We start from the raw sequence: 14946 nt of genomic DNA, 5'->3' as shown, positions 1-14946 counted from the left end.
GATGACAAAACAACTATCACATAACTAAAACCTAGTCATATTATTCATCACCCTTTGTTAATTTTTTTACTTTCCAGATCCTACAATTGGAAGTCAATGCTAATGAATCTATAATCGATTGTCAATCATCTCATCATATATGATCAACACAATCAACCTCTGCATATGCTGTATATCCCTTAATTTCAGCTTTTATCATTAGCAGACTGACGGGGCAGAAAAGAGTTTCCACACATTTATATCTTAGGCCAATAAGAAAACTGATAGATCGGAAGTGGAGAATTTCCAGTGAAATCAAGATGATGGATTTTACTTATTAGTTTGTATAAAAACCAACGGAACTCCGTGGTCTTCATTTGCACATTTAAAAAAAAGAAGTTTAGGACAAACGACATTTGTTTTAAATTAAGTTTCTGTCAAGCATTACAACGCGACAGCACTCACACCTGACCTTTTATTGTGTTGCACTTAAGAAGAAAGTTTTGAACACAATAAAACTTATTATATAAAGGAATACTTCATCATTTACTCACCTTTGTTTCAAATCTGTATAAATGTCTTTGTTCTGATGAACACAGAGAAAGATATTTGGAAGAATTCTTATAACCAGACAGATTTTGCCCCCCATTGACTCCCATAGTAGGAAAAAATACTTGATCATATTTTTGTTCTGTTGAACACAAAAGAAGATATTTTGAGAATGTAGGACAGCAAACAGTTCTGGGGCCAGGAAATGTCAATGACCGACAGCCAGTACTTGTATGTGCTATTGTGATGTGTGTCAGATGAACAAGATTCGAATGAAGGATACATGTCTGTAAAGTAATATTTACCCAAACATTTGCCAAGGTGAAGGTTGCCTACTGTAATTACACCCCGCTATATTTGACCCGATACAAAATACAGGGAAACTGGCTTCACTCTTATTGCTTCAGCAGCAGCCAAAATTGGTTCAAACTGGTAGATATATTACTATGTGCAAATCTTTTGCGCAAAAAAATGTATTTAGATGCATCTCATAGACCAACAGATTCTACTGCGACAACTTGTATAGTGTGATGACATCCCCCGTCACTGGGGCATGTTGTCACAAAGGGCCATGTATGTTTAATGACCTGTTTTATTTGGGCAATGACAGTGGAAAATGTTCTGTTATGTGTAATTTATTAGAATCTATTATTTCCTGAAGCTTATGAAAACAAAATCTCAATCTCAATCTTAACGTGTTGTAACGCAGGTTCTTTGTTAGTTAGATCTTTTATAATGGCATAGCAAGTATGCAAACCGCAAACCACAAAAGAGCAAATGCCAGTAACATCACATTGACTTCCTGTAAAGTAAAAAAAAGAGCTATTCTAGAATGCAATGCTGAAATTCAGGTAGTGATCTATGAATTCATAGAACTTTGCAAGAATGCCGGTGTGCAGCTCCACCTGTAGCAAGAGAAATGAAACCAGCAACACGCACCGAGAATCTTTTGCTAAAACCTATACTGGACGAATAAACCTGGTTAGTTTTGTATCCACCCAGAAAGGAACAAGAAAAATATAATTAACACTTCTTTGCAAATTATGATCTGTTCATTAGGCTACATTTATAGTTGCCTACAAAACTGGACAAAGGACTAATAGGTAAGGATATGATCTGAATCTTATGTGTATGTCTGTACGTCTGATGAAGAGCTTGTGTGCTCGAAACGTCACGCGCCATGCGAAAGTTTTTTAAATAATAAAGTAGCCTATTTTTGATATTTTTGCAGCGCTGGTGTGCCGACATTTGTTACTACTTGGATTTACTCTCTTGGTCGAGCACCCATTTGAGATTGATGTGCGTGTTTTTGTCCTCACTATGTCTGTATATTAACATTGTTGGTTTTAATAATTGTTATTATTTTTAAAAATTAGCTTTAATAATTGAATTCATCGCTTTGGTTTGAGTGTTTTGCTTCAGGCATCATAATTGTTTTTAAATGTTGATATATCCGTGTATAGATACTTTCGATCAATTTCAAGAACTTCCTCATTCAAGTGTTGACACTGCGGCGGTTGAAATATTTTTTTCATATTATTTATGTATTGGGAAATTGATGTACTGCGCAGTATGACACTGCAACAAACAAGACGCTCATTCACACAATCACCTTAAAAAATATGCTTCTAACTATTGGCTACTACATCAGTCTTTACTAAGAACATAGTTTTCATAGTTTTGAAGAATTTACTTTTATTCTAAAATATGGGAAAATAAATATTCATAGAGAATACGTGACACAGCACTTTTGAATGGAAGTCTATATTTAGACAAGAAATACAAAAAGTTAGATTTTGTTTGAACTGTAGGCTAATTATAATAACTTAAAAAACAATTATTTAAAAGAAGGTGCTACAAAAGGTTCTTGGCAGTGATGTCCATCAACCTTTCACAAAATGTTTTGTGAAAGGACTTGGCAGTCCAAAAATCCGTAAAAATAGGAAACAAAATACTGTATTAATATGAAGGAGTTTTCCATATTCATTTTTACAGTTGTTTATTTTACAGTTTGCACAGCATTAAATTAATGCTACATTTCAGTATTAACGGAAATGTCTGTAAAATAAAGGGAAAATGTACTGGTAATTTTCTGCCAGGACTTTATCCGTTTTACAGTGTAGGGTAAAAACTATAAAAAGCAAGAAATGTTTCTTATAAAACCTTATAATAATAATAGTAAACTAATCTAAACTATTGCACACAAGTAACTATGGAAATTATGTTATAGTATAGTAATGCAATTTCATATCTCAGATAATAATTTTCCTACTGTGCCTTATTGGCTGCTTTTTCATTATTAATTTCAAGTAATCCATTTCAAATAAATAAACAGATAGATCAATAAATAAATCTAATTGAAGTTGTCTAATGATACATATGTTGGCACAGATATCATTTTGTCTAAAAAATAATTTAAAACACTTAAGCATGCAATTTTATATTAAAATGAAAAAAACAACAACAACAACATGTAAGTGTCCCTAAACCTTTGACTGACAGTTTATATGCTAGATGGTTTTACTGTGTTCACTTGTTTATAAACTGTATAGAAATATGACGATACTGAAATTTTTCTGCAACCGACATACACAACAACTGCCATAGAGACAACACACCTTTGTGTTTTTATCCCTCGACCTTTATTGCTACTGAGATATAGGTCTTGTGACAACTGGTCTTGTTATGTTATTGAGTCTCACACAACATTTCCAAATTATTGGATGGGAAAAACAGAGGTGGTTCATGGCACACAAGCTTTCTCAGAGGAACCTTTACATTTTTACATAGACATGAATAATGTGTACAATAAGGTGCACAAGACATGGGAAAGCATGATCCTAATCAAACTTTTCAGTAGTAAATACACTACTAAAACTAACACTGAAATCCTTCACTTAATACTTTTCACATTACAGCTTGTTAGCCGGAAATCATCAGGAATGTGAAAAAAGCACGGTAGGGCCAAATTCGGGGTAAGTTTCAACTTATTTCACTTCATGGCATGGAAATTTGCTCATGTGCTTGGTCACGTCCAAAGGGACATCCTGGGCGTAACATTAATGTAATGTAATTAAGTGGTAGCTTTCAAAGTACGAATATGAAATCCAAGGGTTACTCTACACATTCCATGCAGTGTACAATAGGTTGTTTTAGAAATGTCTATTTGAAGTGGTCCAGCTCCTCTTAACACATATTTGAAGATGGTGCATACAGTACGTCTTATATGAGAAACAAGTTCGACCTGTTTGTTTCGTACAATTTCCAACTCTTGGGAAGTCTCTGAAATTACCAAAATATGTTTTATATCTGCATAGACTACACATAATCACAGCTAAAACACCAACTGGTGACAACACTTTCACTGTAAATTTACAGGAACAAAGGGGACATAAAGGACAATGTATTTGGTGGTTCTACTGATTTTCATTGGTAATTATCCAACCAACATTTCCTTCTTATGTACAAAATAATGCATAACACTCAGAAACCTGTTAAAACTCATAGGAACTAAATGTCTTTCATCAGGATTTCTGGGGCCAACTTGTGTTAATCTAAATAATGAGTCTCAATCAGGTAAAAGCAAAAAGTGTTTTGTATCCTCAGTGAGAAAGAAGGCAAGTGGTATAATGAAAAATATGCCAATTTAATTACTAATACAGTATCTATTATAACCCCTTTTCTCCTTAGCATCATCAACAGATTCACCACATAACACGTCCTTATCAGACCAAGCTGTTACGGTCAAGACTCAAATGATTGTAAGGCCATGCATGCTTTAAAGACTTCATGTGACTTCATCTTTTGTGTTTTTGTTCTCATCATGTTAATTGTTCTGACAACTTTGAAATTAGTGTGGAAAATAATAAAAACGTTAGATTGTGTAGGGTTCTATGTGATCTTTGAACTGGATATATCTTTGTTTCTATAGAACAGAGTGAGGCAGTTGTGGCCAGCTGCTAATCGTACAGAGATCAAAATTTTCAGGTATGCAGGAAAATAAATCATCTAAATATACACAATAAGGGGAGAATTTCTTTTTGTTATACATAATTACAACAATATGCTAAAAATAATAATATATTACTATTATATATTATATTACATTTAATTAAATTACATGATATCATATATTATATTATTATGCATATATCTTTCACATGATAAATTATTTATGTATTTATTTATATAAAAAAATATCATAGATATAAAAATGTAGATGTGAATATTTTGCTCTCAATTTTGAGTATGCTGTAAATTATAGTCTTAATGTACACATCCTATGAAATTATTACACATTTGTTTTCTCTTTAAAATATATAACAGAACATGAAACATTGTAAACATATTAATATATCTTTATGATAATATGTAATCATTAGAAGCGATTCATTTCCAGTCTCTGACTTTTTATAATCTTGTTTCGTTGTCTTGTTGAAAGACATGATATTCAGTCAATTTATGATCAGTCGCCGAAGTCTTTTTGTCACTTTCACAGTCTTTCGAATTTCCTCAGCCAGTGTTTCAGTTTTTACATATACATTATATTTATACATTTGGCAGATGCTTTTCTCCAACGCGACTTACACTGCATTGTACTATACATTTTATTGTTTCTGACTACGTGCAATCCCCTGGGATTGAACCCATGACCTTGGCATTGTTAGTGCCATGCTCTAACCACTGAGCCACAGGAAATCTTTTTCTTAAAAAAGGACAAATCTAATCTAATCTTAAAGACTTAACAAAGAGGGGAAAATAAGTACATAAGATTAGAAAAAATGAATGTTAAATGTGGTTTAGTTTGACTTTTTTATTTTTAAATTAAAATTTGAAATAAAATTTAATTTAATATGACTTAATATTTCAGGAAGGGGCCACTTATTATTGCGAGACAATACTGGTATCCCTCTTTAGTAATAGGTAAGAAATCATTTTTAACACATTCTTAAATTCGTATTTCTATTGTTTGTGGTTTTATGTTTATATGTATGCTTATGTCATTTTCTTTCCGCAGGTCTTAAAAAACCACAACCCATGTCAAGTGCATTTACCACAGCCACAACCCCAACAGTCCCAAATACAACACAGTCATTTACCAGTATTTTGCCTTCTTCAACTTTACAAACAATCACAGAAACAACCGCATCAGAACCACCAACATCCAACACAACAAAGACCACGATTTCAACACAAACAACCACCATCATTCAAACAAGCAGCACAACCAATGAGAAACCTACCTCAAGATCAATATCAGCAGCGCCACCAACAAACACAGCTTCAAGCACAACAAATACGCAACCAGAAACAATCAACCCAACACAACCAAACATCACAACACATTCTACACTTTCAACAGACTACTCAATACAACAAACAATCACAACACCTTTAGTGACATCTATTTCATCAACCAGGACCACACTAGCAACTACATTAAGAGAGCCAATAAACAACACAACAAAGCACACGACCACTAGAAATGAACACACAACAGCATCACAGGTGACTGCAGAATCTGTGGGTATGGATACGAGTGTACAGAAAACAACTGCAGTTTCATCTACAAATCTGCCAACTACATCAGGAGCAGGAGACGGTTTTCAAGAGTTCAAAACAACAACAACAGCTGCAAGTACAACAGCTAAAAGAACATTCAGTCCAGCAACACCACTTTCCATGTCAAATATATCAGGCTCCACAGTGACACCAGGAACAACAAAAACGGCAACAACTGCAAGTCCAAATACAGGTTTGCCAAAATATGCTATAGTTGTATTTACAATCTGAAAATGAAATTTGAAATTGTTGGTTTGTAGTATGACCATAACTAGCGTTTTAGAACTAGTGTGCTCTAAAACAAAATTTAGAATTAAAATTGTTCATTTCCTAGTAAGGTAACATTCATGCCACCAGGTGTCAGGATAAGACTACTGTCATGATGGCAAGAATTGTTGGCTCAGCTTTCAGGTGGTTGTAAAATTGGCACACAGTGTTCTCTTGTAGTAAATAGTGATTGTTTTAAATCAGGTTTCACAAAGAGTCCTATCACCCCACCCATACAGTATAGTTGGGTCGAATAGCTAGCCGGGTTGTCACGTTGAATCCCTTAAACAAGCAGATTAATGTTTTTTGTTTGCAACACAAAGCCAGGGCTGGGGAGTCAACCTGCAACTGACAAACATAGTTAAAAAGAAAGCAAAGTGGGATTATTACATTATGAAGAGCTGACAGTTGACTATGACTGCTTTATTGTTACACAAATGAAAATATGCTGCTCAATTTTAATTTGAGGTCATGGCAACAGTTCACCACTAGAAGTGTAGTAACAACCGAGGCAGGGACAACTATTTAGCACAATATCTGGTTTTGCGTCACAAAGTGAAAGCAATGCTTTTTATCATTTCTTTTTAAATCATGTTGAGTAATTCACTAACATTACAGAACTATTGTGATGCTTGTTTATATAGACACTGTCAAAAAGACAACTCGGATGGAAACACCCGAAGAACCTACCACGGCCATTGGAGCTACTAAAGTGAAAACAACAAAAAAACTGCCTAATGAAACAACAGTGTCTACATCAGAAACAGCATCCAGTGGTGTTTTTACAACTGCAGAGGCAACTACTGCAAGATCATCAGGAATGACATCAACATTGCCAGCAGCTGTATCAGAGACAAGCACAACAGCAAATGTTAGAAATGTAAAGGAGACAACCGCAGTCAAGACCACACCCACCTCTTCTGCAACAACAGATATAAGAACAACGACAACAGGCTTAGCAAAACATGCTACTGTATCTGAAGCCCTAACGTTGGTACCAGAAACACCTGAAGTTACAACTGAGTCCTCACCAGCAAAAACTGAATCTGCAACACAAGTGAAGCCAGTAACAGTGGCTCATGCTGTAGATGTGCCCAATACAGCACAGGCACCAGGGACAAGCACAGCAACAACTGTTATAAACGAACCTGAAACAAGTACAACCAAGACTACATTAGCACAGGGTTCATCTTCTGTAATAAAATCTACAACAGAAGGTACAAGAACAACAACACGCTTCGCAGAGAATGCTACTGAATCTAAAGCCTCAACCTTGGTACCAGAAATCATTCAAGTTACAATGGAACCTTCACCTGCCAAAACTCAATCTGCAACACAAGTTTCAGTGAAGCCAGTAACACACACATATACCTCAGAGGGACCGACAAGTGCTATCAAAGTAACACAAGAGTCTGCGACAAAAGCTGATTCAAGTTCTACTTCAACACCACAGAGTACAGCGAAAGAATCTAATACAGCAAATGCACCAGGGACAAGCACAGCAACATCTGTTATAAATGAACCTGAAGCAATTGCAACAATGACTACATCAGCTCAGGGTTCATCTTCTGTAATAAAATCTACAACAGAAGTTACAAGAACAACAACACGCTTAGCAAAGCTGGATACTGTACCTGAAGACTCAACCTTGGTACCAGAAACATTTAAAGTTACAATAAAACCTTCACCAGTCAAAACTGAATCTGTAACAGAAGTTTCAATAAAACCAGTAACAGTGGCTCATACCTTAGGGAGCGCGACCACTGTCTTCAGAGTAACACAAGACCCTGCAACACACGATAATGCAGGTACTGCTTCGACAGCACATACTACATTGAAAGAATCTAACACAGCAAAAACAAATGCACCCAATACAGCAAATGCACCGAGGACAGGCACAGCAACAACTGTTATAAATGAACCAGAAGCAAGTACAACCAAGATTAAACCAACAGAGGGTTTATCCTCTGTAATAAATTCTGAATCTGCAACAGTAAATGTAAGGACAACGACAACAGACCAATCAAAGGTAGCTACTTTACCTAATGATTTAGAAACACTTGAAGTCACAACTGAGTCGTCAATGGCCAAATCTACAACCGTTATATCAAAGGCAGTAACAGTGGCTCATACTGTAGATGTGCCCAATACAGCACATGCACCAGGGACAAGCACAGCAACAACTGTTATAAACGAACCTGAAACAAGTACAACCAAGACTACATTAGCACAGGGTTCATCTTCTGTAATAAAATCTACAACAGAAGGTACAAGAACAACAACACACTTCGCAGAGAATGCTACTGAATCTAAAGCCTCAACCTTGGTACCAGAAATCATTCAAGTTACAATGGAACCTTCACCTGCCAAAACTCAATCTGCAACACAAGTTTCAGTGAAGCCAGTAACACACACATATACCTCAGAGGGACCGACAAGTGCTATCAAAGTAACACAAGAGTCTGCGACAAAAGCTGATTCAAGTTCTACTTCAACACCACAGAGTACAGCGAAAGAATCTAAAACAGCAAATGCACCAGGGACAAGCACAGCAACATCTGTTATAAATGAACCTGAAGCAATTGCAACAATGACTACATCAGCTCAGGGTTCATCTTCTGTAATAAAATCTACAACAGAAGTTACAAGAACAACAACACGCTTAGCAAAGCTAGATACTGTACCTGAAGACTCAACCTTGGTACCAGAAACATTTAAAGTTACAAAAAAACCTTCACCAGTCAAAACTGAATCTGTAACAGAAGTTTCAATAAAACCAGTAACAGTGGCTCATACCTTAGGAAGCGCGACCACTGTCTTCAGAGTAACACAAGACCCTGCAACACACGATAATGCAGGTACTGCTTCGACAGCACATACTACATTGAAAGAATCTAACACAGCAAAAACAAATGCACCCAATACAGCAAATGCACCGAGGACAGGCACAGCAACAACTGTTATAAATGAACCAGAAGCAAGTACAACCAAGATTAAACCAACAGAGGGTTTATCCTCTGTAATAAATTCTGAATCTGCAACAGTAAATGTAAGGACAACGACAACAGACCAATCAAAGGTAGCTACTTTACCTAATGATTTAGAAACACTTGAAGTCACAACTGAGTCGTCAATGGCCAAATCTACAACCGTTATATCAAAGGCAGTAACAGTGGCTCATACTGTAGATGTGCCCAATACAGCACATGCACCAGGGACAAGCACAGCAACAACTGTTATAAACGAACCTGAAACAAGTACAACCAAGACTACATTAGCACAGGGTTCATCTTCTGTAATAAAATCTACAACAGAAGTTACAAGAACAACAACACGCTTAGCAAAGCTGGATACTGTACCTGAAGACTCAACCTTGGTACCAGAAACATTTAAAGTTACAACAAAACCTTCACCAGTCAAAACTGAATCTGTAACAGAAGTTTCAATAAAACCAGTAACAGTGGCTCATACCTTAGGAAGCGCGACCACTGTCTTCAGAGTAACACAAGACCCTGCAACACACGATAATGCAGGTACTGCTTCGACAGCACATACTACATTGAAAGAATCTAACACAGCAAAAACAAATGCACCCAATACAGCAAATGCACCGAGGACAGGCACAGCAACAACTGTTATAAATGAACCAGAAGCAAGTACAACCAAGATTAAACCAACAGAGGGTTTATCCTCTGTAATAAATTCTGAATCTGCAACAGTTAATGTAAGTACAACTACAACAGACGAATCAAAGGTAGCTACTTTTCCTAATGATTTAGAAACACTTGAAGTTACAACTGAGTCGTCAATGGCCAAATCTACAACCGTTATATCAAAGGCAGTAACAGTGGCTCATACCTTAGAGGGACCGACCACTGTCATCAGAGTAACTCAAGAGTCTACAACACAAGCTCATGCAGATACAGCATCAACAGCACATACTACATTGAAATCAAATACAGCACAATCATCAAATACACCAACTAGAGCATCTGAATCAGGGACAAGAACATCAACAACGGTGATAAATGAACCAGAAGCAATTACAACCAAGACTACTTCGACTCAGGGTTCATCCTCTGTCATAAATTCTGAATCTTCCACTGTAGATATAAGGACAACAACAACAAACACTTTACCTGAAGATTTCACCTTGGTACAGGAAACATCAAAGCCTGTATCAATGGCCCATACTTTAGAGGGACAAACCACTGTCATCAGAGTAACACAAGCTGATGCAGGTACAGCTTCAACAACACATACAACATTGAAATCTAATACAGCACAATCATCAAAAACACCAACTAGAGCAACTGAATCAGGGACAAGCACATCAACAGCTGTTATAAATGAACCAGAAGCAATTACAACCAAGACTACACCAGCCGAATATACAAACTCTGTATTCAAATCTACAACGGAAGGTACAAGGACAACAACAACAGGCTTAACAAAGAGTGCTACAGTACCTAAAACCTTGGTAATAGAAACATCTCACGTTACAATGGAACCTCCACTAGACCAAACTGCAACAGTTACATCAAAGCCAGTAACAGTGGCTCATACCTTAGCACCAAACACTGTCATCAGAGCAACACAAACTGATTTAAATTCTGCTTCAACAACCCATAAGATATTGAAAGAATCTAACACAGCAAATGCACCAGGCACAAGCTCAGCAACAACTGTTATGATTGAACAAGAAACAAGTACAACCAAGACTTCAGCTCAGGGTTCATCCTCTGTAATAAATTCTGAATCTGCATCAGTAGATATAAGGACAACGACAACAGGTCAAGCAAAGGTGGCTACTTTACCTGAAGCTACTTTAACCTTCGCACCAGAAACATCTCAAGTTACAACTGAGTCATCACCAGCCAAAACGGAATCTACAACAGTTAAATCAAAACAAGTAACAGTGGCTCATAACTTAGAGGGGCCGACCACTGTCATCAGAGTAACACGAGAACCCGGAACACAAGCTGAGGCAGGTACTGCTTCAACAACACATACAACGTTGAACGAATCAAATATAGACGACTCAACAAATGCAACCACTACATTAACTGGATCGAGCACAACAACAACTTTTATAAATGAACCAGAAATAACTGCAACCAAAACTACATTAGCTCAGGATTCAACCTCTGTGATAAATTCTGCAATAGCAGAAGCAAGGACAACAACAACAACAGGCTTAGCAAAGCTTGCTACTGTACCTGAAGCCTTAACCTTGGTACTACAAACCTCTCAAGTCACAATGGAACCTTCACCAGCTAAAACTAAATTTACAACACAAGTTGCAGATGCAGGCATTGCTTCAACAGCACATACAACATTTAAAGAAGAATATAGTACAGCCAAAACAAACGCACCCAATACAGCAGATGCACCAGGCACAGCAGCAACTGTTATAAATAACCAAGTAACAAGTACAACCAAGACTACATCAGCGGAGGGTTCATCCTCTGTAATAAAATCTACAACAGAAGTTACAAAGACAACAACAACCGGCTCTACAAAGCTTGCTACTGAATCTAAATCCTCAACCTCGGTACCACAAACTTCTCGAGTTACAATGGAACCTTCACCAGCAAAAACTCAATCTGCAATAGTTGCTTCAAAGCCAGTAACAGAAGCTCAGACTTTTAAGGGACCCACCAGTGCCATCAGAGTAACACAAGAACATGGAACACAAGATGATGCAAGTACTGCTTTAAGCGCACACACTACAATGGAAAAATCCAACACATCATCAAATGTACCCAATACAGTAAATGCACCAGGGACAAGCACAGCAACAATTGCTATAAATCAACCAGATGCAAGTACAGCCAAGACTACGTCAACTCAGGGTTCATCTTCTGTAATAAATTCTTCAACAGAAGATGCTAAAACTACAGTCTTAGCCAAGAAAGCCACTGAATCTGAAGCCTCAACCTTAGTACCAACGGAACCTCCACCAGCCAAAACTCAATCTACAACACAAGTTTCAATGAAGCCTATAACAGTGGCTCATGCCTTAGAAGGACCGACAACAAACGCAACCACAACAGCGCCACCAGTAGCACCTCCAACAGTCCTAAAGTCTGTATCACCAACTACACAAACATTAAAATCAACTGAAAACACAACCACATATACAAGAACAACTCCTCTACCTCCAACAATAAAGTCCACAAATGCTTCAACAAGAAACGCATCTGCGCCGCATACTTCACCAGCACCACCACGACACGAACCAGCTTCATTGAAACCCCCAACATCAGCAGCAGCAATGTATGTTCCAACTGAGTTACCTACTCATCGACCGGACCGGAACGAGGGAAGCATAGACTTACTATTCAGTCTCAACGAAACTTTCGACATAGTGTATAGTGACAGAACGACCGACGATTTCCTCTCCTTGGCCACTAAAGTGGTTATTGCGGTAAGCCTTTCTTGTTCCAGAAATGATCAATTAAAGCAACGAGAAAACTTGTTACATGAGCTGTGTCATGGAATGTTTTTCATGTCAATTCTGTTATGCAAATAAGTAATAGACTGAGCTATGGCACTGATCACATTCACTGTGCTTTTTCTCAAACTGTCAATTAAAAGGCAATATTGGCCTGTCCATAAAAAAATACATGAAATAAAATTCACAATGTCAGTATCTTTTGAAAACATATTACGTTTAATGAACTGGTATTTCGTTTGTTGTTGCAAAAGCTATATTTGCTCATAAATGTATTAAATTATCATGTTGTTCATCACATGCAGATAAACAAACTGTACAAGGAGAAATATAAAGAATTCAAGCGGTCAAGAGTCAACAGTTTCTCGTAAGTATAAAACTGATGATAACCCTGATGATTACGATGACTACATTCTAAGTACATTATGACAGCACATGAACATGATTCCTCTATGTTGTACAGAAAGGGATCCATTAAAGTTGATATGACTCTGGTCTTTGAGAACACTTCCGTGGTCCCAAGCACCGCTAATGTAGAAGATGTTCTATACAATGCTGTTACGATCAGTGACATCCCCCTGAACATCATCAATGATACTATCAAAGCAGGTGAGTTTGGAAACTACACAAATTAGCATAACATTTACATATTGATGTTTCGTTTTTCAGCATTTTGGTGATCTGTTTTGATTCTAATATTTCAATTCCCGTGCCAATAGCTACTCCTTATACAGATGCACTTACCACAATTAATCAGGCGAACACGGCAACTGTACAACAAACTACCGTGAAAACGAACACAAACACAGGTGCACAGTGTAGTATGCAGTGTATTAACTGCTGATTCAGATAAGTCCTGACCTATTCTCGATTATTATTATTAATATATTCTTTCCTTAACTTTTCAGGATACACAAACACGCCCTCTTCTGCATCTCCATGGACTCTTCACTATTCAATAATGGCTGCAACTGCCATCACAACAGTTTTCGTCACTCGTGCTGTTGTTTAATTGATTTAAATGACAATGAGCACTGCACAAGCTGAATTAAGAGGTATAATACAAGAGAAAGATCAAACCCATGAACCATAAATACTGAAATTATAAATGTCAAATTGTTCAACTTTTCCTGTAATAATATTGTGTTAAAAAATCTTATCAATGCACTTCCAGGTTTTGGTTATAAACCAAAAATGTTTAGCACTTTAACCCAGAATTAAATTTCTTGAATTGTGTTTTATTGTTTTCATAATTATAACATAAATGTTATTTTTGAAATGGAAAAATATGCTACACAGCAAATAAATAAATAAATGGTCAAAAATGTAGGCTTATCTGAAACTATTTTAATCATAGTGAAAAGTCTTTAAATGCTGTAACATAAGTAAAGTAAAATGTTATTTAATAAAATTGTTTAATAGATTACTTAAACTAAATATTTAAGAAAAGCAGTCCAAAAAATGTAGAAAAATTTAAATACAGAAAGTGACCCTAAACCTTTCACTGATAATATAAATAAAAACACATCTCCAGACCTCAAAGGTCAGCCGTGAACTAACCTTTCCATAGGCTATTTGTCAGAGAAAATATTTTTAAAAGAACATTAGTTTGCAAAACCAGATGGTTGCTATAAAAAAACAACACAAAATATTGAACATGTTGCTTGTTTTTATTCTCAATTCTTTCTTATAAATGTTGTCTTGAAAGAATTTCCCTTGTATGTCTTCCGCTTTTTGTGACTGTGGGTCAATTCAAAATAAAAAGTGAATGCATTCTCACATTAATCTGCAGAGTCTTCTTTTGTTTCCCATTGATTTTGTCACCAGTAACTAGATAACTGATTAGTTTTCTGTTTACCCAGTGTTTATCCCATAGTCCTAAACAATTGCCCATAGGTTTAAGTACGAGAATAGAGCTATTAGCCTACTCAGAATAGTCAGTTTATTCTTTTGTAGAATTAGCATTTTAAACCATTTTATTGTGTAAAATTTCTATAGAATTTAGAAGATCTGCTCAGTTTATAAAGCAGACAGACTGGCAAGGCTAACCGTGGATTATCCCGCTTATACAACGGGCATTTGCCAAGTTAAAACTGTAAGTAATGTTTACAGTGTATTTTTTGATCAGACAG

At 36.5% G+C, this 14946-nt stretch overlaps 1 protein-coding gene across 1 annotated transcript; it reads left to right on the top strand.

The window, feature by feature from the left end:
- Window positions 1–1419: 1419 nt before the first annotated feature.
- Window positions 1420–14588, top strand: muc13a (mucin 13a, cell surface associated). Its single transcript, XM_057332493.1, has 13 exons — window positions 1420–1631; window positions 3447–3503; window positions 3907–3960; window positions 4057–4104; window positions 4219–4289; window positions 4460–4515; window positions 5399–5451; window positions 5546–6283; window positions 7002–12787; window positions 13120–13181; window positions 13278–13423; window positions 13534–13623; window positions 13723–14588. The coding sequence occupies exons 3-13, from the start codon at window positions 3930–3932 to the stop codon at window positions 13824–13826; spliced, it is 7185 nt and encodes a 2394-aa protein (XP_057188476.1). The 5' UTR covers window positions 1420–1631; window positions 3447–3503; window positions 3907–3929; the 3' UTR covers window positions 13827–14588.
- Window positions 14589–14946: the final 358 nt, after the last annotated feature.

Source organism: Triplophysa rosa, linkage group LG4, assembly GCF_024868665.1.
Source record: "Triplophysa rosa linkage group LG4, Trosa_1v2, whole genome shotgun sequence".
Lineage (NCBI taxonomy): Eukaryota > Metazoa > Chordata > Actinopteri > Cypriniformes > Nemacheilidae > Triplophysa > Triplophysa rosa.
The sequence above is the reverse complement of the archived record's forward strand: the minus strand, read 5'-3'. Positions and strand labels throughout refer to the sequence as shown.

What these genes read in the sequence shown, in the direction of transcription:
- muc13a (XM_057332493.1), top strand. Translation starts at nt 3,930, where the DNA reads ATGTATTTGGTGGTTCTACTGATTTTCATTG. An exon ending in CCACTAAAGTGGTTATTGCG is followed by an intron (nt 12,788 to 13,119) that starts GTAAGCCTTTCT and finishes CATCACATGCAG; the next exon opens with ATAAACAAACTGTACAAGGA. An exon ending in GAAAACGAACACAAACACAG is followed by an intron (nt 13,624 to 13,722) that starts GTGCACAGTGTA and finishes TTAACTTTTCAG; the next exon opens with GATACACAAACACGCCCTCT.